At 45.2% G+C, this 26,246-nt stretch overlaps 1 protein-coding gene across 10 annotated transcripts in view; it reads left to right on the top strand.

The window, feature by feature from the left end:
* mtss1lb (MTSS I-BAR domain containing 2b) overlaps positions 1-26,246 on the top strand; it is a 139,372-nt gene that overhangs the window by 30,979 nt on the left and 82,147 nt on the right. For all 10 annotated transcript variants that reach the window (XM_059651580.1, XM_048547090.2, XM_048547089.2 and 7 more), the window contains exons 2-3: positions 10,113-10,174; positions 14,836-14,909. In XM_059651580.1, coding sequence (XP_059507563.1) covers positions 10,113-10,174; positions 14,836-14,909 — 136 coding nt within the window. The remainder of the gene's footprint in view (positions 1-10,112; positions 10,175-14,835; positions 14,910-26,246) is intronic.

The raw sequence follows: 26,246 nt of genomic DNA, 5'->3' as shown, positions 1-26,246 counted from the left end.
TTCAGATGTGGGACACCAGTGTGTATTGGACTCTTGGGAGAGGTGAGGCAGGGGGGAATTCTGTCAAACAGGGTGGACGGGATGAGTGAGCCACAACAGAACCTTTTTGGAGAGAGACACATCGAAGGGAGAAACTCCTTTTTATGTGGCTGCTTTATCAACAGCAGGACATTGCTTAAGCACTTTCCCAATTGGTCCTTTTGGAAGGTTAGCCCTAGTTTGAAGCAGGAAGCGCAGCAGTGATGCTGTGCACAGCAAGATCCCACCGGAGGATTCTCTGTGCCATGCATAGTCCCACGCCTTGTCACAGCTGGTGGCTAGCTTCAGTAGCAATGGGAAATGGGCAGACTTCTCCTTTCCTGTATCCACTAACCATCTGTTGCAGAAGATTTAAGGTATAGCTCATAATCACAGTTTTGTTTGGTCACATATAAATTCATTTCAACAATAAAAGATGTAAATTTCACTGGGCATTGATTCAAAGTTGATTGCTCCAGCTGTTAACTCTGTATAGTCAAGGTACATAACTTGTATCGTTATATCTGTCCTTGACCTTGTCCTTGTGAAATCTCAATCTCTATCTCTGCAGTCACTGTCCCCATTCCAGCGAATTCTAGCTCTCTCTACAACTGCTGCCCGTGACTCTGACCCTGTGTATTCTCACCCCCACCCCCCACTGCCGGTGCCCAGTCCCTGTGGCACCAATCCTGAAGCTGTGCTTTGTTTCACCGTGACCTGTCAGTTTAAGCAGAGCTTCTCGTCAGCAGTTTGGCTCTTGGATGGGAAGGGAGGTGGCTGGGGAAAGTGTATTTGTGCTGAGGGTGTTGATAGCTTGTACAACATATCAGTGCAGAGTACTTGGGAGGAAGCATGTACTTTACTGTTGGAGATTGACAAGGGAGGAGCTGGCCTGCTCAGTTTGTTTAACCCCTTTTCCCTCTCCGCAACTCCTGTACGTGAAGAGAAAGCCAGCCCTATTACAGATTGTGGGGAGCCGCTGTTTATCTGAGATCCCAGCAAGTAATTAATGGGCTGCAGAGTGATTGGAATGACTTGTTTTCTTCCTCCTGCACTGGACATGTTGGCTCTTTTGCTGAGCTATAGTTCAGGCCACCTTCCGTCATCTCATCCAGTAGCTATACCATTGACCCAAACACTAAGAGAAATTATAATCACCGCCCATTGGGAACATGGTTCAAGCAGTGTTGCGAGCATATATACTCCCGTCTGCCACCCCTTTTTGCAAGCGTCCGAAGTTATAGGAACCTTGGTTGATTAGTCTAAGCTACCATTGTGTGGGAATTTCTAGTCTCAATGTCCCTAGCAGGGTGCGGAGGCCCTGGAGAAGATGCAGCAAGGATGACGCCAGATCATGAAAGATGGAGTAGATTAGTGAAGATCGCCGAGGAAGGGCTAGACTAGGCTAGTCAGTGGCACCTGCAGGATGTTGTGTTAGAGAGATGACCAAGACTGTCTCACCTGCTCAATCTGAGTGTGGCAGGGGACTGGAAGCTACCAGAGAAATCTAGAAGATACCAGGGTGACAGAAGAAAGTGAAGAGGACCTTTAGCAGCAGGATGTACCCGGGCTGGAATGAAAGTATTTGTGAAGGACTGGGACTATGGTGGAATCTTGCTGTCGTTGCCCTGTGTGGGGCTGGAGGAGTTGACACTAAGTAGCTAAGGATAGGCAAGAGCTCTTCTTTGGATAAGAATGAAAGCTGACCCCAATACAGACTTTTTAAGGTCATGAAGACGTTCACTATGAGAAGACTTGGACCCAGGCCAAATCTCGGGGCCATTATAATGATACAGTCATGAATAAGGAATACAAGGAGAAACCTCTTCTTCAACAGAGCTGCTTGTATGTGGCATCAGCTTCCACAAGGTGTAATTGTTATCAATAATATTGTATTTAAAGGAAATGAGGAAAGTACCATAGGAGGAGAAGAACAGGGGGGCTATGTTGAGGTAGGGTAGGAGGAGGCTTATGTCGAGCAATATGTTTAGACGAATGAAGGGTGATCAAACATGACCAGAGAAGGTAAAAGCAGGAAGGATGTTCCTGATGATTCAGGAGTCCAGAAGCAGGGATCACAGTTGAATGAATATGGGAGAGGCCATTTAGGACTGAGATGAAGAGAAATGACTCCACCCAGAGACTGGGGAGCCTGTGGAATTCTCTGCCACAGAAAGTGACTGAGGCCAGAAACATTGAATGTTTTCAGAAGGAGTTGGACACAGATATTAGGGCTAGAAGGGTGTATGGGTATGGGGAGAAAATCGGAACTGGTGACTGAGTTGGATGATCAACCGTGATCTTATTGAAGGGCCAATTGGCTGACTCCAGTTTCTATGTAACTTGTTGGGCTGAATGGCCTTTTTTTTAAGTTGTGTAATTCAATGTCTTCAACACGGTTTTTATTTTGGAACTGTTGTCTCAGCTGGAGCTCCTGGTGGACAAATCCTAAGTCATGTGCACTCCACATGGCACCCTCACAATCCCCACTGTGGGTTCAAGTCTCACCCCAGAGCCTCAATACCCTTACTGCAGTCCTGAGGGAGTGCTGCACTGCAAGGTAACATCCAACATTGGGTCATTAGCCCAAGAGTCTATCTGTCCGTCCTCTTGAATAACTAACTGAACAAGGAGGGTGAGGGGGAGGGGGTGAGAATTCTTGCCAGTTTGCTATCCAATGCTTATCCTTCACACAGAGTCGGGGGTTGGGGTGGTGGGGGTGCAGTTTGGGAGATGGTTTTGCAGATCTATAAACATGCAACACATGACATTGCTAATTTATTCGCAATTAGATGATTCCTCCAGGAAATAGCTCTTTCTCCTTGCCCCCTCAATAATGAAAAGGCCTCCCGGTTAGAGCGGAGGACTCCATTATTTTTTGCAGAAGGAAATTCTAACCTTGCTCAGCATACATGTCTATAGTGACCTTGCTGAGGATTACTAATACTTCCTGTGTAAATATAATGCCAAATGTTCATGGAGTTCCAATTAACTCATGAGCTCCTTACTTAGAAACAGCCATACCCCATTGCTGCCTGTGAAGCTAGTAATTGGTCTCTGCCCTACTGGTTCACCGTCTTCAATGTAGAATTTCTTTCCTCCACCCAATTAAAAGCAAGCCCCTGCTAGGCATCACTATTCCAAAGTTGTGCGTCAGCCTGTACACACCTTCACAGTGCGCTGTAAATTGTGTGTCACGTTCCCCAGGGCCCAGTTTTAATGGGGAATCTGCTTCGCCATTTGCTGACTGAGGTTTGGGATGAAGTGAGTGAAGGTGACTTGGGGGGAGCTGACTAGACATGGCCCGGGACACCAGGAGGATGCAGGAAAAATCAGCAAGTGGTCAGCACCAGTTTAAAACAATCCTTTCATATATATTCACCATTCTGTGTCTGTCTCTGTCTACCGCTCTCACTTTCGCACACACTCTATTGCCCACTCCCCATCTCCTCCAGCCTCTCTGGTGATAGAGCTGCATGGATGATGTGTGCAGGAAGCCCGTTTCCAGCTGGCGCCTCACGCCTTTGTTTATTGCAGGAGGAGTTAAAGGCATGAAGGTGCTGGTTGGTGGTTAATGTCACTGCTCCAATAATAGCGCTTCAGTGTATTTTGGGTTCACGTCCCACATGCAATGATTAAAATGAGGTCAGCCAGGTGCCCATGTTACCAGCCCCAATTGGGGAGTCCTGGCTAACAGGAGTGTCAGAGGCATCGGGGTAGTGCTAGCCCACAGCCAATGCATCTGGGACTTAAGCCAATGCAGAGCTTAAATATGCTCAGATAGAGAAGGAAGGATTGGCGATCATATTTGGAGTCAGGAAGATCCACCAATACCTTTCTCAGGAAGTGTATTTGTAATAATAATGCATCACAAGCCCCTCCTGGGTTGACTTGGAGGACCAGGCATTGCGGCCCATAGCTTCAGGCCATATTGAGTGGTGGACTCGAATGCTGAGTATATTTACAAGTTGGAACGCTGTCAGGCAGGCCGAGTAGCAAATGCGGATGCGTTGAGCTGCCTCCTGCTCCCCGATACACAACCAGTGGTACTGCCACTGGAACAGTCTTGTAATGGTTTTAAATTTCTGGACACCCAAACACAGCTAACAATATCAGGCTCTGGGCGCAGAAAGACCCGGTCCTGGCAAAACTGAGACAGCTGGTGGTGATGGGGGAAACCAAAAGGTCATCACAACCAGAATGTGAAACCTTGTTGGACCCAGGCAGACCTGATCACAGTCGCAGACGGCAAGAGTGATTGTCCTGAGCAAAGGTCGCCGCCAAATATTGGCTGAACTCCACCGGGATCTTCCAGGGGGTTTCCGAAATGAAATTGTCTAGCGGCCAGGTTTGGATGCTGGCGTAGCCACGTTGGTGGGGCAGAGCCCCGAGTGCCAACAAGGACTGAAATTATCACTGGGGCAGTTCCCTCACGTTTGTGGGAATGGCTAAGTAAACCGTTGACTCCGTCACACATCAACAGTACAGGACCTTGCATAGGCTCAATGCCCTTAATCGTTCTGGATGCCCATTCAAAGTAGTTGGAAGTGCCTAGAGTTCATTTGTCAAACTCTAGAACGATAATAGAAAAAGGGCATTTGTAATACACAGACTCCTGGAGTGTTGGTCACAGATAACAGGTTGTCATTTACCAGCATGGAGTTTGAGTACTTCCTAAAGTTGAATAGTATTTGGCGTATAAGGACAGCTCTGTACTATCCATTGTCCAACGGTCTGGCAGAAAGACAAGTCCAAACTTTGAACTCCAGCCTAAAGAAACAGCCCAGGGCTTCACTCTATCACCAAACTGTCCCAGTTCCTGTTGACTGCAGATCCATCTCTCATGTAACCACCGGGATAGCTGAAGCAGCATCAGGAATGCCAATTCCAGACATACAACTCTGCTAAGCAAGAGAGACAGTTTACTTGAGGGGACAGTTTGATTTCGGAACCACAACTCCATAGCGCACTGATTCCAAATGAGGACGCGACTGGCAAAGTACAGGATATTCTATTCGACTTGTCGACCACCTTGTGTGGGCCTGGAGCGAAATTCAGTCAGTGCCCACCCATAGCCTTGGGCCAATTCCCCCATAACTGGACACACTGGTCGTTGAATAGAGAGAGAGCGAGAGATCTGGGCAAATTCTTCCTTCAGCCAAAGCAGATTCCATTTTATCGCCTCAGTCCTGTTAATGGGATTTTGCTGTGCATACTCTGTCGTGTTACTCTGCCAGGTGAGAGACCCAAAGTGATTTGCAGTAATAAAGCACCACGGGATGTCCTAAGGTTGTGAATGGCACTATATGAATGCCTGTCCTTTCTTTTTACTACTTTCTTTCTTTTAATGTAAAGCCACTCAGCCCCTGGGCATTTTCCAAGCTGACACAGTTGCTTTCACTGAAGCTGGACAGCAGCCCTCATTTGCCTGGGCAGGCCTGATGATGTGTGCGTTTGCCAACCTTTCAATCCATTGGGTCTATAAAACTCTGCTGTGTGAAAGTCTATCTTTCGCAGTGAAACGTGCTGTTTGTAGTCGGCAATGAAAGGGCTCGTTGTGGAGGCTTAGCTATGACCTCTGGCACAGCTCCTCGCCTCTGGCCTTTTTCTCAGAGTCTCACTGTATCATCCGGCACTTCCCATTGCTTCTGTCAATGTCAGTTATTTCATACACGCTGTGGGTGATCTTTTTATTCCTCTGTCTCCATCTGGTTGCCAAACTTTGTTTCTGCCCTCTGACCCCACCCCCCCGTCTTTTTCTGTTATGTGGAATGCTCTTTAGAGGGTTGGTATGGACATGATGGGCTGAATGGCCTGCTTCCTTGCTGTGGGGATTCTGTGGTTCAACAAAAAGATGTTTCCTGTTGGAGACTGCTCATCCTTTTGTCTTGTCAGAATTCAGTGACTTCACAAGTATTTTTGCAAAGGAAATTGTGTTGACAGTAACAATATTTTCCAATTTATTGTCTTGAGTCCTGTGTTGGCTGTCAAATGGAACCTATTCCTGAAGAGAGCAGGAAGAGTCATTTTAAATCCCTCCGACACGCAGCCTCGGAACGCTTAGTTGTAGTTACCTTTCTGCAGATTCTATTTGTACGTTTGTCCCATTATTTTGTACCAGAGCCCCAGTACTGGTATTTAATGTTGATGCTGTGGGGATTTTTAATTCAAGCTGTCGATTTTTATGAGAGATAACAAAGTATAGAGCTGGATGAACTCTGATTGTATGCGTATGGATTAGGTGTTAGATGTTTGCAGCTTTTGTTTAAATTCATTAAACGGCAAACATTTTTGTTAAGAGATGTGTTCACAGGGTGTGGGCACGAGTGGCTCAGGCAATACTATTGTCCTTTTGCCCCCTAGCTGTTCTCGAGCAGGTGACACACGACCATCTCCTCGAACCGCTGTGATTGGCGAGCATTGTTAGGGAGAGAGTACCAGGAGCTTGACCCGGTGATAGTGAAGGAGCTCCTAGTCAGGATGGGGAGTGAGCATTGACACAGTGGTTGATGTTTTCATTTGGTGCTACAGTAATTGATGGTGTAGAATGGGGTGTAGGCAGTGGAATTGATGATGGCTTGCATTGGTGTCAGTGTTGGTAGTCTTGGAGTGGATTTGATGCAGGGATTGAGTATTAGATGCTGCTTTTGGAAGTTGGATGGTTTTAGTTTGGCTACTGCTTTCCAAGTGGGTGCTGCGCAGGAATTTTTCCTTTTTTTTAAAAAAAAGGAAAAGTCACATGCAAATTCTGACGTCATTGTTACAAATGTCATACAGTGTTATCATTTTTGTCTGCTCAATGCCGGGCTTGCAAGACAATGTAGATAAACCTAGACTTAGTGGCTAGTTGATGCATATGTGGGAAATGGGGTGGGAGTGACACAGTGCAAAAAAGACCTTTTTAAACTCTGAGTTTGCAATTGCTCTACTCATTTTACTCTTCCCCAATAACTCTGTAAATACCCACTTTTTTTATAGTTAGCCCAAGTTATTCTGTCTGACTGCTGAGAAGTAGTTGTGTACACGAGAAAACCAAATGTAAGATTGCCAAGTAGGTTCATGAATTGGGTTTTGCAGTGACTAGCGGAACATTACACCTCGAGCTCCTCCACATTGCATTTCTTCTGGAACTTTTGCATCCGGGTCAGAGTGAGATGAGTTTGGGTGGCAGGGATGAGAGGCTTCAATGTCGAGGGTCTGGAGATGTTGGGATGGGACTACTAGGAGAAAAGAAGCGCAAGCGACGATTTCACACAAATCTCAAAATCATACAAAGTTTCATTGATTTGGGGGGGGGTGGGGGAAGAGAGAGAAATTGTATCTATTACTAAGAGCTCTAACTTGAGGACACACTCTTGGGTTAAAAAGAATCCGGGAACTCCCTCCCTCCCTCCCAACACTAGTACAGCACAAGGACTGCAATGGCTCAAGAAGGCAGTTCACTGCCACCAGCACCTTCCTCCCAGCAACTAGGGGTAAGCAATAAATGTTGGCCTAGCTTGTGACTTCAACATTCCCAGAATTAATAAATACAGTTTGACCAAAGAAATGGCTCAATCATCATCCTGACTTGGAACTGAAATGCTGCCCCACCTGGGTGACAGGACCAAACTCCTGACACCTCTTCTCTAACAGCACTGTGGATGTCTCTCCAATCATAGTGTTTCAAAGACAACGTGGTGGTATGTCACCTCCCTATGAAGAACTGGGGAAAGGACAAAGATATTCAGAGCCACTTGTGCCCACATCCTGTGATCAAATTTATATTAAATAAAAAGTTTGCTCATTATGTAACAAATTTAAACAAAAGCTGCTAACATCTGATACACCACCAATAGCTCAAATTTAAAAATCCCTATACCACCAACATCTAGCTCCAAATACCATTCCACAGCCAGCACTTTGGTACAAAATAATGGGAAAAGGTACAAATAAAATCTACAGAAGGTAACTACAGCTGAGCATTCTGCAGCTGCCTATAGGAGGGATTTAAAATGACTGTTCCTGCTCTCTTCAGGAATATGTTCCATTTGACAATCAACTGAGCACTCAAGACAACAAATTGGGAAATATTGTTACTGTCAACACCATTTTCTTTGTAAAATATTTCGGTAGTCACACAATTCTGACAAGACAAAAGAACGAGCACAGTTTCCAATAGGAAACATCTTTTCATAGAATCCCCACAGCATGGAAGCAGGCCATTCAGCCCATTGAGTCTACAGCAGCACTCCAAAGAGCTTCCCACCCAGACCCCATTCCTGTAACCCGATATTTCCCATGGCTAACTCATCCAGCTTTAGCATCCCTTGACACTATGGGGCAATTTAGCACGGCCAATCCACCTAACCTGCACATGTTTGTTGGAGGAAACTCACAGATGCAGGGAGCATGTGCAAACCCCACATATTCGCCCAAGGCTGGAATCGAACCTGGATCCCTGGCTGTGCGAGGCAGCAGTGCTAATCACTGGGCCACTCCTGCTTTTGATCAGGTTTCCTAATTCCCATATTTTTACAGAAAAAGTGGGCCATTCACCTCTGGGAGCCTGCACCATCAATCAACCAGATCATGGCCACCTTGATCCTATTTTCCTGCAGTATCCCCCATTTCCTGTGAGAGATCTACAGGGGCCTGGTCTTGAACTCCCTTTGAAGAGGCTCCTCATCAGCCCTCTGTAAAGGAATGTCATGGCTGGTGTGGGATTGGGTTAATCAGCCCAAGAATGACCCTGATTTAATCCACACAGTCTGTGCAGAGCTTTCTGGATAAAGAAGCAGCAAGATCCCACACAAAATCACGAAAGCAACAGCAAATGTTGGTTGAGAGATAAATGTTGGCCAAGCAACTAGAAAGAATTCCCCCCACTCCTCTTCAAAGTGCATCCAGCTCCGGGGTAGGGAAGCCATCAGTTTGAAACTTGGAACGCCACCACCTTCAAGTTCCCCTCCCAAGCCGCTGAATGTCCTGACTTGGAAATATACCACCGTTCCTTCACTGTTGCTGGCTCAAAATCCTGTAATTCCCTCCCCGGCAGCATTGTAGGTCTACCTACAACACACCTCGTTCAAGAAAGTGGTTGTGAGCTGCCTTTTTGAGGACGACTAGGGAATGCATGACAGCCATTGCTGCCCACAACAGCCTTGTCCAGTGAACAAATGTTTTACATTAGCAACAAACCTTGTTTTATTTAATGAATTTGAAATGAGATAGCAAGCTATGAGCACAAGCAGGACAATGGAATTAGTCTTAATCAGATCGATAATGGACATACTGAATGATGGAGCAGGCTTGAGGAACCTTAAGGTCCGTTCCTGTGTGTATTCCCTAAGCTATACCATGTTGTGCTGTACATTACCGATGGATGAGCGTCCTTAAGGTATCAGAACAATTTCAGCAGCTAAACTTATGAGTCCGGATTTTAGATTCATTGTCCTGGGTGTTTTCTCAAATTTTGAATCAAAAAAAGGATCTGCGTTTGTACAACACCTTTAGCAACCACTTTGCGCATCAGTGATTTACAGTTCATGAAGTACTTTTGAAGAGTTGCCACTATTGAAGTGTCAGGAGTGTAGCAGTTAACTTTGGCTTCCACCAAAAAAAAACCTGATAATGACAGGGCAGTCTGTTTTTTATGTTGTACTTGAGGCGTTAAAATTGATCAGTCTGTATCCTCCTGGTTGTCTTTGAAACAGTGCAATGAGATTTTTAACATTCCCACACAAGGTAGCAGACAGCACCGTTGCTTAATATTTCCCCAAAAGTGCACTGCCTTGAAGGGGCCACAAAGATTGGGGAAGGCCTGGGGAGATGGGGTCTGCTACGGAGTATCACGGCAGAAAGATTCCAAACATTGAGGCACGAAAGATCCTTGGGGCTTGTGACTTTGGGTTCATCCTCTCTTGTGTCCTTGAGCTCACTACCTTGCAACAATCTTTGGCTGCTCTCTCTCTCTTGTTATTGCTGATCGGATATGTCACGCTTTTTCTCTTTTTAAAAGCGTTTATTTTGAGAGTTTTTTTTAAACCTGAAAAGACCGTTTGTGTTTATTTTCGGCTGGACATGGGCTAATTCTAGCTGCTTGCTTCCCACAGGGCTCCTATCCAATCTGGGAGGACTTCAATGCCAAGGCTGCTAAGCTTCACTCTCAGCTCAGGTAAGGCAAGGTGAACCAGAGGGACTTGCAACCTTCCCCCTAATGGGGCATGTGAAGAGGTATTCCCCAAACCATTAAATTAGCAACACTTAGCCCCTTTGATTAACACTTCATTTTGCCCAAACACTATCCTGAGTTGGATTGTGAAGAATGGCAGAGCAGGCTCGAAGGGCCGAATGGCCTCTTCCTGCTCCTGTCTTCTATGCTCCTCCCATTCCCCTGGAAGAGTTCTCGTTCACATCCGAAAGGAATAAAGCGTATACAGAGGATAACAAAGTTATAAGTTGCATCAATTTGTCACCCAGTGCTTATATAATCCCAGTTTAGTGTACCCTGTGCTCTGAATGACTTCACACTTCAGTCTCCCACTTACATCATCCTCCTTTCACACTTCCATGTGTATCCCTAAAGAGTCATCACGTTGTAAGACTCTTGTAGTCTGAACTCCTTTACCTGTCATCTGTTTTTGATGTATAGGTGACACAAAACCTTGGCCATATTGTTACCTGTCTGAATGTTGTCAGTTGTTGAATGTACGTTTTAACATTAATCAGGTTCCTACAAAGATGTACCTATTTCCCCTTCAAAGAGCTTGGTTCATCTCCATCTGTGACCCAAGCACTGATGGGAACTCTCCCTGCTGAGCTCTTTATCTTCTGAAGGTGTTTGTCCGTGCGGGGCCAATCCTATGGACCACCCCTTCACATGTGATGAGCCTGTGAACGATGTCATCCCAATTCTGAGCTGAAGAGGGCTTCGCAGAGCGGACATGGCCCAATTCTGCCCTCTCCTTATTTCCATTACTACCCTTGTCCCAACAGAGATCCCAGGTAAAGATTCGGGAGAATTGGGAAGTTGGAAATCCTGGCTACTAAAGTCAATTCTCGTGCCCCTGCCCTGGTCAAACCCAGCACCCTTTGGGACAAAATGGATGAGTCACCAAAGATCGATGACACTGACGATATGCAGACCCTTAACTGACTGGTGAGTCAGTATGAGGGGAATTGTCACCGAAGGGCCTAGGCCTGAAACGCCAGCTTTTGTGCTCCTAAGATGCTGCTTGGCCTGCTGTGTTCATCCAGCTCCACACTTTGTTATCTTGGACCCAGTTCAGTGTGGGTGATTAATTTACCGTAAATCAGCAAAGAGTGGGCTGCCCCATTAGAGATAGCCATTGAGCTGGGAGTAAAATGCAGACTCCATCCTACGGGTTACCTACCCAGTCAGTTAGTCTAAAACATTCACGATAATAAAATGTGAGGCTGGATGAACACAGCAGGCCAAGCAGCATCTCAGGAGCACAAAAGCTGACGTTTCGGGCCTAGACCCCTCATCAGGCTCTCTGATGAAGGGTCTAGGCCCGAAACGTCAGCTTTTGTGCTCCTGAGATGCCGCTTGGCCTGCTGTGTTCATCCAGCCTCACATTTTATTATCTTGGAATTCTCCAGCATCTGCAGTTCCCATTATCTCTAAAACATTCACGATCCTGCTGGAAATGAAGTCCTATTACTCCATAAGTCGTCATAAATGTGAAATGTGACCAGTTTAATCTCTACGATAGTTAATGTCTGACTGTGATCACTTTCAAAGATTAAAAAAAAAAATTTGTGTAAACTAGAGATAGTAGGAACTGCAGATGCTGGAGAATCTGAGATAACAAGGTGTAGAGCTGGATGAACACAGCAGGCGAAGCAGCATCAGAGGAGTAGGAAAGCTGACTTTTCGGACCTAGACCCTCCTTCAGAAATGGGGGAGGGGGAGGGGAAGGGGATTCTGAAATAAATAGGAGAGAGGGGGAGGCGGATAGAAGATGGATAGAGGAGAAGACAGGAGGAGAGGAGATAGACAGGTCAAAGAGGTGGGGATGGAGCCAGTAAAGGTGAGTATAGGTGGGGAGTTAGGGAGGAGATTGGACAGTTCAGGAGGGTGAGATGAGGTTAGTGGATAGGAGAAGGGGGTGGGGCTTGAGGTGGGAGGAGGGGATAGGTGGAAGGAAATATGGGTTAGGGAGGCGGGGATGAGCTGGGCTGGTTTTGGCCCAGCTATGTAAACTAACGAGGAAGACAAACAGAAAATATTTTATTGTAATAAACCTGACGGATGGTGAAATTTGAATTCAATAAATATCTGGAATTAAGAATCTAATGATGACTGTGAATCCATTGTCAATTGTTGGGGAAAAAGCCACCTGGGTCACTCATGTGTTTTAGGGAAGGAAACTGCCATCCTTACCTGGTCTGGCTTACATGTGACTCCAGACCCACATCAATGTGGTTGACTTATAACTGCCCTCTGAGCAACTAGGGATGGGCAATAAATGCCGGCCTGGCCAGTGATGCCCTCATCCCATGAATGAATAAAGACACAAAAGTGATTACCTCATGTTTGCTTTCCTGTTTTTCGAAATTGGTTGTTAACTGTGGAGAGCCTTGTCTTGGTAGCGGGTCAGTTGGACCCAGATCTCTGTTGCAATCAGATTTATTTTTTTCTTTTTGTAGCTTGAGTGTTATTTCTTTTTCAATTAAAAGAGTGATTTTTGCTGCTGCAGGCTGAAAGCCCCGTGACCCAACTGCATTCTCTCTTCCCCTCAGCTCTGTGATAAACTGTACTTAAACCAATCCATAAGCCATTCTTGGGCAGTTACTGTCTCTTTTTTCTAAAAGACTCCTGGTGCCAACATGGCACAAAAGTATCAGAATTCAGCTAAAAGCAAAGTGATATGCTCTTGTGTAGCCATTAAGAGACCACACGGTTCCACTTTCCTTCAGGTTGTGGAAAATACAGCTAATTATCCAAATTTGTATGTTCCAGTTCATTGTTTCCTAACACCATCTGTTTTCCATCCCTGAATGTTGCAGTAAATGAGAGTGTGTTTCTGAAGCTTTTCATTTTTACTCATCAGGACAAAAAATAATTGCCTAATTTTAACCTCTACAGCAGAAGAGATGAACGCAGATTGGTGTGCAAGTTGACTCCCTGATTGAGAAAGCAAACACAACCCTTAAACCCATGGGGATCTACAGACTCCTTGAGCTCCTAGCTAGTTCAGAAAAGGTGCAAGGCCTGGACATATTCCTCATGTTTGCAGGTTCCTGCTCCTGAATGTATGTTGCTTCTAGCAAGTGTAAATGGAGCACATTTCGAGCTTGACTGATTATCTGTTTGTGCTGCTGTTGAAGCACTCTGGCTAGTTTGGCAAGTTTCTTCTCTAAGGCACTTCTCCGTTCTCAGAGTTCCATTTTTGAGCTAGGAATAGAGCGATCTGAATTTCATCATTGTGTTCTCCCAGCTCAGGCACGTCACAGCCTGACACACAGGATTACTGCGCAGGAGTACCTTTGGTAGGAGGTCAGCCACTGCCAACCACTCACCACAGTTATATAGAGCATAGAACATATCAGAATTTCACTTCAGCAGTTAGAATCATGTTTAGGTGGAGCCCTTTTAGCCTCTAAAGTATTTTTTCCTGTATTTGATGAGATCACAGCGGATCTGCAACTTATTCACCCATTTTGGTGGAAGGGGGGTGGGGGGGTTTGGGTTAGGTGTGGGTAAGCTAGAAGTTCCAAGTCCTCACTACTTTTCACGACATTAACCCTGAACAGTCTGATCTGAATTTTTAAAGCCTTTTGTTCACAACTCACTCCCCTCTTCCCCAGCCCCCACTCCTACCAGAGGAAATAGTTTCTCATTATCCGCTCTATCAATACATTTTAATCGTGTTAAATACTTCAATTAGGTGACTCAGTCTTCCATACTCAGGGGAAATGGAAGCCTATTTTCTACAAGCTGTTTTTGTAATGGAGCCTCTTTAACCTTGGTATTCTCATGGATGAACCTGGGCAGACCACAGTGGCATCGGTAGGTCCTTCCTGAGGTGTGGTGCCCAGAGCTATGTCTAACTACAACATAACTTCCATACCCTCTTGTTCCAGTTTCTTTGTAATGAGATTAACATTCCATTAGAAGTATGTTTTTAGAAAAACAAAACTGCAACACAGACACTGGCCTGTGTTTGTGCTCTATGCAATACTTGGGGGTGGCACAGTGTCTCAGTGGTTAGTACAGCGCCAGGGACCCAGGTTGTCTGGGTGGAGATGTTCTTCAGAGTGGACTCAATTGGCTGAATGGCCTCTATTTGCAATGTAGGGATTCTATGATTGTTTCCACTAAATTCCACCTCCCTCTAGCTCATGTATTCATCAAGCGTCCCCTTTGATTCACTCACTCTGCTCACCTCAGCCGCTCTGTCTGGTAGTGAGGTCCTCATTCTAATCCACACAGGGAACAAAGTTTCTTCAAGTTGTTCTGGTGCCAATTTAATTATGCTGATCTCCTTAATTATTTATTGACTAATAGCCATTAATGATATCTGCACTAATTCCATCTGCTCTGTCTCTGAGTCGCTTTTCCCCTGAACTTTCCAATGAAGACGTGTTGCCTTTGTCTGAGGTCCCTTGTCAATTTAAAGGCCACATTTTGGTGCACCAGCTGGGAGTATAGTCGACCGGCTCCAACTCTCTCTTGTCTGAGCCAGTGGAGATAGAGCAGAGAGGTACTTTTACCCAAGCAAATTTGGATTATAGAGGCAAAAGTCATAAGCCTCACTGTGCCGGCTTCTGTCCATAGTTTCTAACCTCATTCCTTTTTTTTCACAACAGGACCACTGTGCTTGCAGCAGCTGCATTCTTGGACGCCTTTCAGAAAGTGGCAGACATGGCGACAAACACACGAGGTAGGAAACACTTGAGCTAAGTCAACAACTGAGAGTGTGTCATTGAGGACCCTGTGAGGACTCGGGCACTTCATTCAGGATGCAGGGTCTGTCAAATCCTGCCCCGGTGATTATAGAGTTAATGACCACTTTCTGAATCCTTCCCAAAGTGTGTGGTTTTGAAACAGAATAATAGTTACTTGAGATTGAGTTACAGACTGGAATCTAACCAAGGGATCATGGTTTATATTTAAAATGATGGATATAACTGAAGTGGGTCCAGCTGGAATATGAATGAAGGAATTAGATGGGATATGAAGCATAATTGAAGTGAATGTGTCATGTCAAATTGCATCAGAGAAATGAATGGCGTTGAGACGATTGAGATTATTCGATATGGAATATGCCATATTGGTGTTGTGTATTACTGAAAACTTACGGAGCTTTCAAAATGCTTCCTGAGAGATAGCTTGTCCCTTTGAAAGTGCATGAAAGGAAGAGTGGATGCTACAAAATGCTGTTGCAGAAATTTGTCTATGGAAGGCTCATCAAAGCAAAGCTTATAAGTATTGCGTTACTGAGTGATAAAGTATGACCCAACATTAAAGCAAGGGGTTTTCAGACAGATATGCTTTAGGGTGTGACTGTATGGAAGAGAGAGAGGCAGATAAGTTTAAGTAGGGAAGTTAGTGTGTACCAGAACTGGAGGCACACTGGTCTCTGAGGGCCTAGACGTGGCCAGGAATCAGGCCATTTTGACGTGTCTGAGAATTTTGAAAGTTTAGTCAGGGCTATTGAGGGAACTAATGTAACTCAGTGAGTGCAGGCAAGATGGATGAAGAAACGAGTTAAGACAGGGCTGAATACAAGCATTGGACACGTACATGTTGAGCACAGTTGAAGTTCTGTGCATCTAAGTATGTAAAATGAGTGATGCAAGAAGAAAAATAAAACCAGTCTAGATTTTATCTGGTACACAAGTTTACTGTTATTGCGCGGATGAAAAATGAGCATTCCCTTCACTGGTGTTTGCCATGTGACCTGATGGAGGTCTCTAACATCATGAGTCATTGGGAATGTGATGAATGATGGCTTATATCTACTGGTTAGCTAATAGCAACATGACTCAATAATAATAATAATGAAAGGAATTTAATGGTGGGATAACACTGGGTGATTTGAACGTGAAATTGTCTGCCACAAACATGTTTTTTAAGCAAGAATTCATCGTCCCTTTATTTTGTGAAAAGAGTTGTTGGGAAATGATGAATGTGACATGGTTTGTAGCATCTTGTTGTAAATGGCTTGGCTCCTTCAACCTGGCATCAGAACATCACCCAGGTGGGATTTGTACCTATGACTTTCCAACTCGGGCTAGTATGTTACCCAGTGAGCCACAGCTGACAAAAGCCAGCATGCACTCAGTCACCTGTTTTCGCTCTAAGGCTTTGAAAGTGCTTTTCAGGCAATGTCATGCTGAAATCTCTCCAACTCTGACAGAAATCTCCATCCACTCTCTGTGTTTCTCCTTTTCCCCACATTCTCTTGGCATTTGCCAAGGGTGTGTCAGCAGTCACTGTGTGTGATTATTGTTGTGCTGTTTTGTGCTCTGGAAAGCCATTAAAGTAACCCATTAGCAAATAGGTCAGGCCTTTTGAAAAGCAACAGCACTAAGCTCCTGTTGTGTTCCTAGATGTGAGCGCGAAACTGCTTCATGAAGACTGCTTTGGCTAATTTACCCTGCTCAGAGCTGCAGGGTTCTACACTTGCGTACAGCAGCTCATTCTGGATGACTTCCCTGTCCTCCCTTTGTGATTATGTTCAAGTGACTACACATCTGTGTTACCGTGCGACGGCAGAATCGTTTTGTGCCAGCCTGCATGGGGCTAGTTCAGATCATAGCTGCATTGCCATGGAGAAAGATGGGTTGCTATTGTACTGAAGATTTGGCCGTGTTCAGTTTACAGTGCTACTTTTCAGGAATGATCTATTGAAGGGGTTGGAGCACAGATTTTCTAGATAATCAGACTTTGAGGGTTATGTTGTACAAAAGAATAAAGGTCTGCATAAATGAAAGTATTTTTACAACCACAGAGGTGGCCCAGTACACTATATGTCCCTTTGAAGTACTTGTGGTATGTAGTCACTGTTGCAATGTAGTAAATGTGGCCGCCAATTTACACACGTCAAGATCCCGAAAACAATAGCGTCATTGTGGCAAGATAGTCTGTTTTCTTGTGTTTAATTGAGGGATACAAATCCTTTTGCAACAATGTCTGCACTCGCACACGGTCACCACTCTCCCATGTTTGCTGCGAGTTCGTATGACCTTCCTTTCTCCAAGTGGTGACCCCAATGACTAAATTCTCTCCAGAAATCTGGGAGGGTGGACTCACCGTGGACATTTTGTAGAAGACTCTGGGATGAACTGATCGAGGCGTTTGAAATATTCTTAAAATTTGGTACAACAAATAGAAGAGCTTTTTGCTTGTGGGGAAGCCAAGAAAACATCGGGTTACCCAAATGTTGAATTTGTCAATGTTTTGTATTGCTGGAGACAGCTATGCAGGAATGGTGGCAGTGCTATCCCAACATTCTTTGCAGCTGCAAAAGTCCACTATTAACATCTTTGTGTGAAAGATCCCTGGATCTTGCAAGTACCATTTACATCTTTAGGAGGCACCAATTCGAGGGTGGGAGGGAGGAGTTGGTGCAGTCCCCAGGAACCTGCTGCCCATTCATTCATTTGGGAAGACTATGGTTCTGTATCTGTCCATGGAAATTCCAACTGAAACGCATCAGAAACAAGACCATTCAGCGGTCATGGTGATCAAATGGACATAAAAAAAGGATATCGCTTTCAGTAGCAGTCTATATGTGTTTTGGGGAGATTGGAGTAAAACTCTGGCTCATGCCCAACACCAGGGTTGTGTTAACACAGTGACATAATTCCTGCTCTGCGTGTGAATCAGTTTGAGTGCCATGGCCTGCCAGGAGAGATCTGAGGTTAAAAGAGAGCTGTGTGCTTGTTATAATGATGTCATTCATCCAAAAGGAACCTCCCAAATATTGTTATTGCCATAAAAATGAAAGGAGAATTTGTTTGTGTATGCCATCTTTCCTCACCTCTGTGTGATTGATGGGGCAGTCCAGCTAGTGAAATGCCACTACTGCAAGAAATGTAACAGGATGCGTTGTGTACTATGCGGTTCAAGGGTGGGGAACAAACATTGGCCAGGGCATTGGGGAGCACTCCCTTCCTATTTTCTTTTGGGGCTAGTGCAGTGGCAGTACATCTGGGCCAGAAGGCCTGGATTCAAGTCACACACCCCAGGATGTGATGGCCACAAGTTGTGAGATAACGTTGCTAAACGTGATTGGGAGTTTTTTTTAAATTTAAAGTTTGAAAAAGACACCCTTCCGACTTCCCAAGTGGGACTCTAGAATTGTTTGCATCCTTTCCGGAAGGCAAACAGGATTTCTGCCTAATTGTGTACAGTTTATTGATCTCCTCCTCTGAGGACGGATGTTCTGGCTATGAAGAGAGTGTAGCAAAGGTTTACCAGACTGATTTCCTGGGATGGATCCCCATGTTGTTTGTAAAATTCTCTTGTGGGTTTTCACGCCCTCCATGGCCTCAACCCTCCTCCTGGCTCTGTTCCCTCCTTCGCGATCTCTGTACTCCTCTAACACTTGGATATCCCAGATTTTAACTGCTTCACCACTGAACCCTCAGTTCTTCAGGCCCTAAGATCTGGAATTCGCTCATTACACCTCTTTCTGCTTCATTTTCCTTTTTTAAGATAATCCCTTAAGCCTACCTCTCCCTCTCTGAGCAAGGTTTTGGTCACCTGTCCTAATATCTCCAGGTGTGGCTTCATATCATACATTGTTGTATGAAAGTTATGTAGTGCATCTTCGGATCAAATGCAGAAAATTGCTGGAGAAACTCAGCAAATCTGGCAGCATCTATACAGAGAAAATCAGAGTTAATATTTTGAATCCCGTGTCCCACCCCAACTCCTTCAGGGATTGAAAGGTTAATGTTTATACTTTTTTATATGTTCTGTCACTTCTTTTAAACAGTTGGTTTTCAATTTCCTGTGTCAAATTATTTTTAAAACTCTGATTTTCCAACCTGTTCAGCCCTTTGAGCTGTCAGAGGAAGCTGGAACAATTGCATGTAAAAGGAATCTGGACTGGTAACATGAAAAGGATGGGTTTAGAGGGATACGGGCCGAATGGGACCAAATGAATTTCGGAAGTCTTATTGGCATGGACAAGTTGGACCAAAGGGTTCGTTTCATACTCTACTATTCCATGACTGACTCTATGACTTTGTTTGTTTCAGATCTCCAGCATCTGTAATGCTTTGCTTTATTTAAAATGTACCTCGAGACTTGAAAGGTGCCATGTAGATATGAGTTGACTGTTGTAATGCCCTTATTTGGAAGGGGTATGGCAGGTCTTTCTTCCTGCTTCAGACTAATGTCCGGTGACTGTTTGATGTGGCTGTCAGAATCAGGATGGGCCCTGGAGTTGAAAGCACTGACGTTTTGGGTTCACAGACAGTAAAGAACAGTCTTCCCCCACCCCTGCCACACAACAGGGAGCGTGGCAGCTCCTCTGCGACCCCACCACCCTCCCCTCAATATTTAGGGAAAGGGGGGAGGGAAAATAGTGACAACAGACCCAACAAAACGAGTTGCTCTGCATCCATGACAATAGTGAATGAAGGGCCGGACTGCATACAGAAACACCGAGCCAATTGAGCCCAGGAGAATGTGGCTGGGGAATGTGTGTTTTCAACTGTGTCTCATTGCTGAAAAGGGGATAGTTTTCAGTTTGCTGGGTAACCAATATCACAAACAGGACTGTTCCATTGAAAGCAGATGGAGCTGTTTGCATTAACCTCCCCAACCTTTCAGAGCTGCCGTGTAGAATTGCACAGCAGAGAATGAGACCATTCGGACCATCATTCCTGTAGTGGTATTTGAAAATGCCGTTCAATTAGATCCATACCCACCACTCTTTCCTCCTTAATCTCACAGTATTTACTTTCCAAGTATTAGTCACATGCCAGTTTTGAAGTTTTGTATAGAATGCTTCCATTAACCTTTGTCTCAGGCAGTGCTTTCTGGATCATCACCAGATTGCCTCATCCTGTGAATGGACTGTAACCTGGGAATCGTCTCTCCCTATCCAAGCAAACAAAATCCATCATAATTCTTTAACCTTGTCTGCTCTGTGGAGATAGACCTGCTTTATACTCTCTCCAAGATCTCTGCCTCGTTGCTGATGAGTGTTGCAGAATTTGGGTACAGTGCTCCAGAAAGGGCCTAAACATCTGTAAAAGTTTACCATGCGCCTTCATGATGCCAACACAAATCACCCAAGGAGACAGCAAGGTGTGGAGCTGGATGAACACAGCAGTCCAGGCAGCATCAAATGCTCCTCTGCTGTTGCCCGGTCTGCTGTGTTCATCCAGCTCCACACCTTGTCATCTCCGACTCCGGCATCGGCAGTTCCTACTATCTCTTGCCCAAGGAGAGATATCTGTTGTTCGGCTCCCTCCTTGACCTTGCTTCTTGACTAATTCTCAAGGCCTGCCAGCCCTCCTTGAGATATCTGTGCTCTTTTAACCCTGGTTTCTTGCACATCCCTGCTCCTACACTAGTGCTTTCAGCTTCTAGGGTAGAATCTTGTTCTCGCCCTGCGCAGATACATTTCTTAAGTTTGGTCAAACAGGTTGGTTTTAACGATCAACTGGCCTGATGTTGTCTCATGTGGTTCAATGACCATTTTTAACCTGGGAATGGTCCTGTTTAAGAACTGTGGGAACTTTTGTACCTCCCTCAGTGGTGCAATATAAATGGGAAGTTGTCCCTCATTTGTGACATTGAAAGGTTGTGAGTTGTTTTAAATTACGTTTGATCACTGTGTTTTCAAAATCTACCCTCCTTAGCTACATCCCGTTGTTAATGAGCAGATGAATGTTTGTTTGTTTCTGCTGCGTTATCTCTTACTGTGAGAGCTCCAATAGTGAGCAGCCTTGGTTTCCCCTCATAATCAAGTCTTGTACAAAAGGACAAAGAGCAAATGGATGAAGGAAACACAGAGGCTTCTTTGGGCTTAGTGTTAAATTCAATCACGGCCTTGTTCCCAACACTGAAGCTGTCAGGGGACAGTGGTACAATAAGACTTAATATTGACCATTAATAGACTACAGGACGGTCAGTTAAAACATTTGTCCGATGACTCTGTGCTGAGGGCTCTTGTGTCCCTGCCTCTGAACCAGGAGACCCAAGTTTTGTCCCAGAGGTATGAGAGAGAAAAATCTCTCTTTTTTTTGAAAAGAGCCCCCTGCTGGCTGAGAGTGGATTCTTGCAGTCCCTGGCACTGTCAGCTGTTTGTGCCATTGCAGCTCTGTATTTGGGTGCGTTCTGGGGGCTGCAGCTGGTTAATCCAGGGATTTTGCTTCATAATGCAATCTGCTGATTTGGTGCTGTACAGAAGGAGTGCTACATTGCCTCACTCTTCAGGTCTCATTCCAAAGACAGCAATGTTTGAGAGTTTGCCACCAATGGGCTGTTTTACTGTCGTAGCAATGCTTATGTTACCCCAGTAATATCCACAATGTACTGAAGAATCCAACAGACACTTATTGCAACTAACAAACATTTAGAAACACTGCATTCCTCAAACACCAGTGTCTGAGCTAAAATTAAGCTATTGGGTTACAATAGAGGAGCCTATTCCTGTAGCATGTAATGCTTCCAGTGATCGGAAGTAAGATGCAATCTGAGACATTTACGTTCTCAGCTCACATGCATTGATACAGTGATGAAATTGTTATCTTGTCTCTCAAAAGCACACTGACTATAACATGTAACACAACAGCCACAATTTGGGAAAGCCAGTGTTCTCTGTCCAGGTCAACATCCATAGTTCTTTGCTTGAAGTGCTCAGGTTTGGCTATCGAATGGAAACCAGTTTTTAAGTTTGGTTTTGATGTTTAAGTGTCAAGTTATAATGACCTGGTGTGGCTGCAAGCCATTTGGAGGGAGACAGAGTATTTAATTGGTATCCTTAATGTAGAAAAAGACCTCGACACACTTCAGATTTATGAACAGTCAAAATTGTAAGATTGAGGTGATCTGATTGAAGTGAATACAGTTCTTGGGCGGGGCGGGGGGGGTGCGCGGAGGGTGTGGAGAGGGACGGTGTTAGCAGCGAAGATGTTGAGAGGCTGTTACCCTGGGCTGAACAATCTAGAATACAGTCACAGCCTCACAATAAAAGGACCAGTCATTTAGTTCGGGGATGAGGAGGAACATCTGTTTTATTCAGTGGGTTGTCAATCTTTTGCATTCCCTATCTCAGGGTTGTGGGGCTCTTGATCATATTTAGGGCCAAAATTGTGAAGACTTTTATTTTCGAGCAATGAGGTCATCAAAGGATATGGAGATGGGGCAGGAAGGTTGAAGCTGAGGGTCAGCCATAATTAGGTTGAGTAGTGGAGCAGGCCCAATGTTGCTAGTGGTCTTCTCCTGCTCCCCCTTCTGTGATGTTCTTAATGTGTGCACCGAGCCAAAGAAGGCCATGGTAGAAAATGTGACTGCAAGCTATGTGATAGAGATGGGGTTAAGGAGGTACCTACAGCAAGGCTGAGAGTGGGAGGAATCCCAAAGCTTGGACAGTCTCAGGCTGAAGGAATGTCCAGTTATGCTGCTTTCTGTCCTGGAGAAAAGGTCCAGCTCCCTGTTTTTAACTGCCTGACCTCTGCTACAGTGATGGAAACGGTGTCGGTACGTGCAGTTTTCAGCAGAGGCTAGCGTGTGGAGAGGGAAAGTGGGCAGGATGATTGTCGTGATAATTCCACCCCCCCCCCCCCCCCCCACCCCCACCACCAACCAATGTCCCATAGTGCTGGTGCTTACTGTAGTGAGCTCTCAGGCAGTACAGGTTGGAGAAGCCTAGAGAGGGAGCTCCTGCTGTGCTTGACTCAAGAGGTTTCATTAAGTGAGGCATTGGAGGAACTTTGTAAACAGATATTTAGAGGTTGGTGTACATCCAGTTACAGCTTTGGCTGGTGTGACTGTCTGTCTGAGCTGTGGTAGCGAGAATGTGCAGTCTAATATAGAAGGCAGCTACAGGCCAGTTACAGCATTCAGTCTGATTCCATTTGGGGCAGCACAGGTTTGGCTGAGGGACAGATGGACTTTCCACTAACTCCCTGAGGATTCAGCCCACTGGGCCCAAGACACAAACTTGGAGGGAGTGTGACAGCAGAACACACCAGCTTGCGTTGTGTAGCCCAAAGCTTTAGGGTTTCTTGTTAGAAATGTTTATTTTCAAGCCATTTCTAGATGATCTGCAAACCATTTTGAATAATGGCTGGTGTTTTGTTTTCCTTGCCTAAACACGCTGTCTCTCACTGATCCAGTTTGAAGTTCTGAACAGCATAAATGTTCGGTCTCTGTCGGGTGCTCTCTCTCTCTCTCTCTCTCTCTCTCTCTCTCTCTCTCTCTCTCTCTCTCTCTCTCCCTCTCTCTCTCGGCAGGTCCAGTGTCTTCAGAGTGGATTCTCAAGCCAAGCACAGTGCGTGCTTGATTTTGAGGACGCTGTGGATTAGTCTGTTGCAGGAGTATCTTTGCAAAGAATCTTGTTTATTTTTCAAGCCACACCATATTTGTCATCTGCATTTCAGTGCGCTTTCCAAAAATTACATCACTTCCAAAATAAAGTGATCATAATTTTGGAGGCAACAGCAGAATCTACTTTGTACCCAGCATTTGGGAAAATTGAGTTTCAAAGGCTTGCCTTGTAGGCGACAGGCAGCCCCAAAGTCCGAAGAGAAATAGACCTAATGATTTGAGTCCAGGAGGGCTCCTCTTCAGAACTGATGTAGCCACATCAGACCAGGAACGTGAACGCTGTTTCTTTCCCCCACAGACCCTGCTAAGTTCCTGCAGCAACTTCTAGGTTTGTTTCAGGGTTTTGGCATCTGCAGGATTGTGCCCAAGAGTCTAGTTTTACAGAACGCTGCCCTCTCTTGATGTAGTCAGCCATGGAATAAAGTGATCTTGTTACTGGGGCCTCAAATAGACTCAGGGCTCATGCAATTGTGTTGGGCAAAAGGTTCCCAGAAAGTAATGGGAGCGTTGTGTGAGCCATAAGTGGTTTGAAATCACCCAGAGCCTAATGGTGTCTCTGCTTGAAGGGACTGGTACATGTCTCTGTACAATGTTCTACTCCTTGCTTTTCCTAAGATTTCTTGGTGGGAAGTGAGCAATTAGTACTGCCAGTTCTCCATGTCACACTGCTACTTTTCTGTGCGGTTCCAAATTGTAACAGGACCCAAACGCCTTGGCCAGGTAAGCCAGCTGGAGCTTAACTATAAACAGTCCTGTCCTTCAGTATCGTTGCCCTAGTCCTCCAGCTGTTTGCCCTTTCTCCCCCCTCCATCTCAGCCTTGTAGACACAAATTACAATCCTCCAAAACATGCCAAAGTGCATAGACTTGACGAGTGTAAGAGTTATGTATGGAGACCTGTCAGTAAAATTGTACACAGCACGATCCCACAAGCAACAATGCATTCAGTTTGATTGGAGGAGAAAAGTGAAAGAAAATCCAGTGGCATCCCTAACGGCCCAGGGATTGATTGATTTGGTGGTTTAACAGCATTACAGCATGCTGAAAATCATCTTAGTCGGGCTGGATTTTGAGAGATACGGTGGCACAATGGTAACATTGCAGACTGGTAATCCAGGCTAACTATCACGGGTTTATATCCCACCATGTCAACTTGCAGAATTGAAATTAAGTTATATTAAAACTGAAGTTGAAAGTCTCAGTAACAATGAACATGAAGCTATAATTGATCGAAATAAAATCCCACCTGGTTCACCTTCAATGAAGGAAATTTACCATCCTTACCTGGTCTGGCCTACACATGATTCCAACCCCACATCAGTCTGGTTGACTCTTAACTGCCCTCTGCAATGATTAAACAAGCCACTCAGTTCAAGGGCATTTAGAGATGGGGAGCTAAATGCCATCGATGCCCACATCCCATGGAAGAAAAATTTGGTCTGTGCAGTTCCTTTCCTTGCATGCTTCAGTTTATACAGGGCATCAGTCAGGCTACAGCTTGAATATGGTGGGCAGATTTGGTCTCCTCGTTTAAGGAAGGATGCTATTGCAATGGAGGTGGTTCAGAGGAGGTTTAATTGACTGATACCTGAAATGATAGAGTTGTCTTGTGAGGACAAGTTGGGCAGTTTGGGCTTGGAGTTTAGAACCGCTAAATGTGATTTGTTTGGAGTTAAGATACTGAATGGGTTTGACAAGGTGGGTAGGGAAAGGACATTTTCCCCATGTGGATAAGGCCAGAACTAAGGGCTATTGTTTCAAAGTTAGGGTTCGCTCTTTCAGGACAGAGATGAGAGATGTTTTCTCTCCAAGGGTTGTCTGTCTTTGGAACTCGGTGGAGGCAGATTTTGAAGGTGGGAGTAGGTAGATTCTTAATTGGACAGGAGCATCAAAGCTTATTGAGGTTAGGTGGCAGTGTGGAATTTGGAACATAAACTGGTTAGTCATGATCACTATCGCATAAGGGAGCAAGCATGAAGCATTGAATTATAGAATCCCAACATTGTGGAAGCAGACCATTTGGCTTATTGAGTCCACACTGAGCCCTGTTCACCCAACCCTATCCCTGTAAACCTACATTTCCCATAGCTAGCCCACCTAGCCTGCAAATTCCTGGATATGACAAGGCAATTTAATATGGCCAATCCACTTAACCTGCGCATCTTTGGACTGTGGAAGGAAACCAGAGCACCCGGAGGAAAGCCATGCAGACACAGGAAGGATGTGCAGACTCCACACAGACAGTCGCCTGAGGTTGGAATCGAACCCGGGTCCCTGGTGCTGTGGGGCAGTCGTCCTAACTGCTGAGCCACGGCCATTTCACCATCTGTTTCAGCTCCTGGTTCACATATGTTTGTGTACATCCTGTGGCTCCTCTCCACTCTTACCTTTCACCGCCCTTTGACCTCTTGAGTTCCTGTTTGCACTATCCAGGTATCTATTGGTATGGGCATGGGAATTTGCTTCCTGATGTGTATTCTGATGATAAGGAGTCAAGGATACATATTCAACCCCGTGTTTGGCTATGAGCAGGCATCGGGTGTTTGACAGGAGGGAGAATGATTTAGCCGAGAGGCAAGGTAACCATCAGGACGTGGATGTGAGAGGCTCTGGGGAGTGCAGTTGAGATTTCGGAGGACTGCAGTGCTTCTGAAGGGGCAGCACCCCTGGTATAAAGGAGTAGTAACTATATTGTGTGGCAT

Source organism: Stegostoma tigrinum, chromosome 16 (assembly GCF_030684315.1).
Source record: "Stegostoma tigrinum isolate sSteTig4 chromosome 16, sSteTig4.hap1, whole genome shotgun sequence".
NCBI classification, from domain to species: Eukaryota; Metazoa; Chordata; class Chondrichthyes; order Orectolobiformes; family Stegostomatidae; genus Stegostoma; species Stegostoma tigrinum.
The sequence above is the reverse complement of the archived record's forward strand: the minus strand, read 5'-3'. Positions and strand labels throughout refer to the sequence as shown.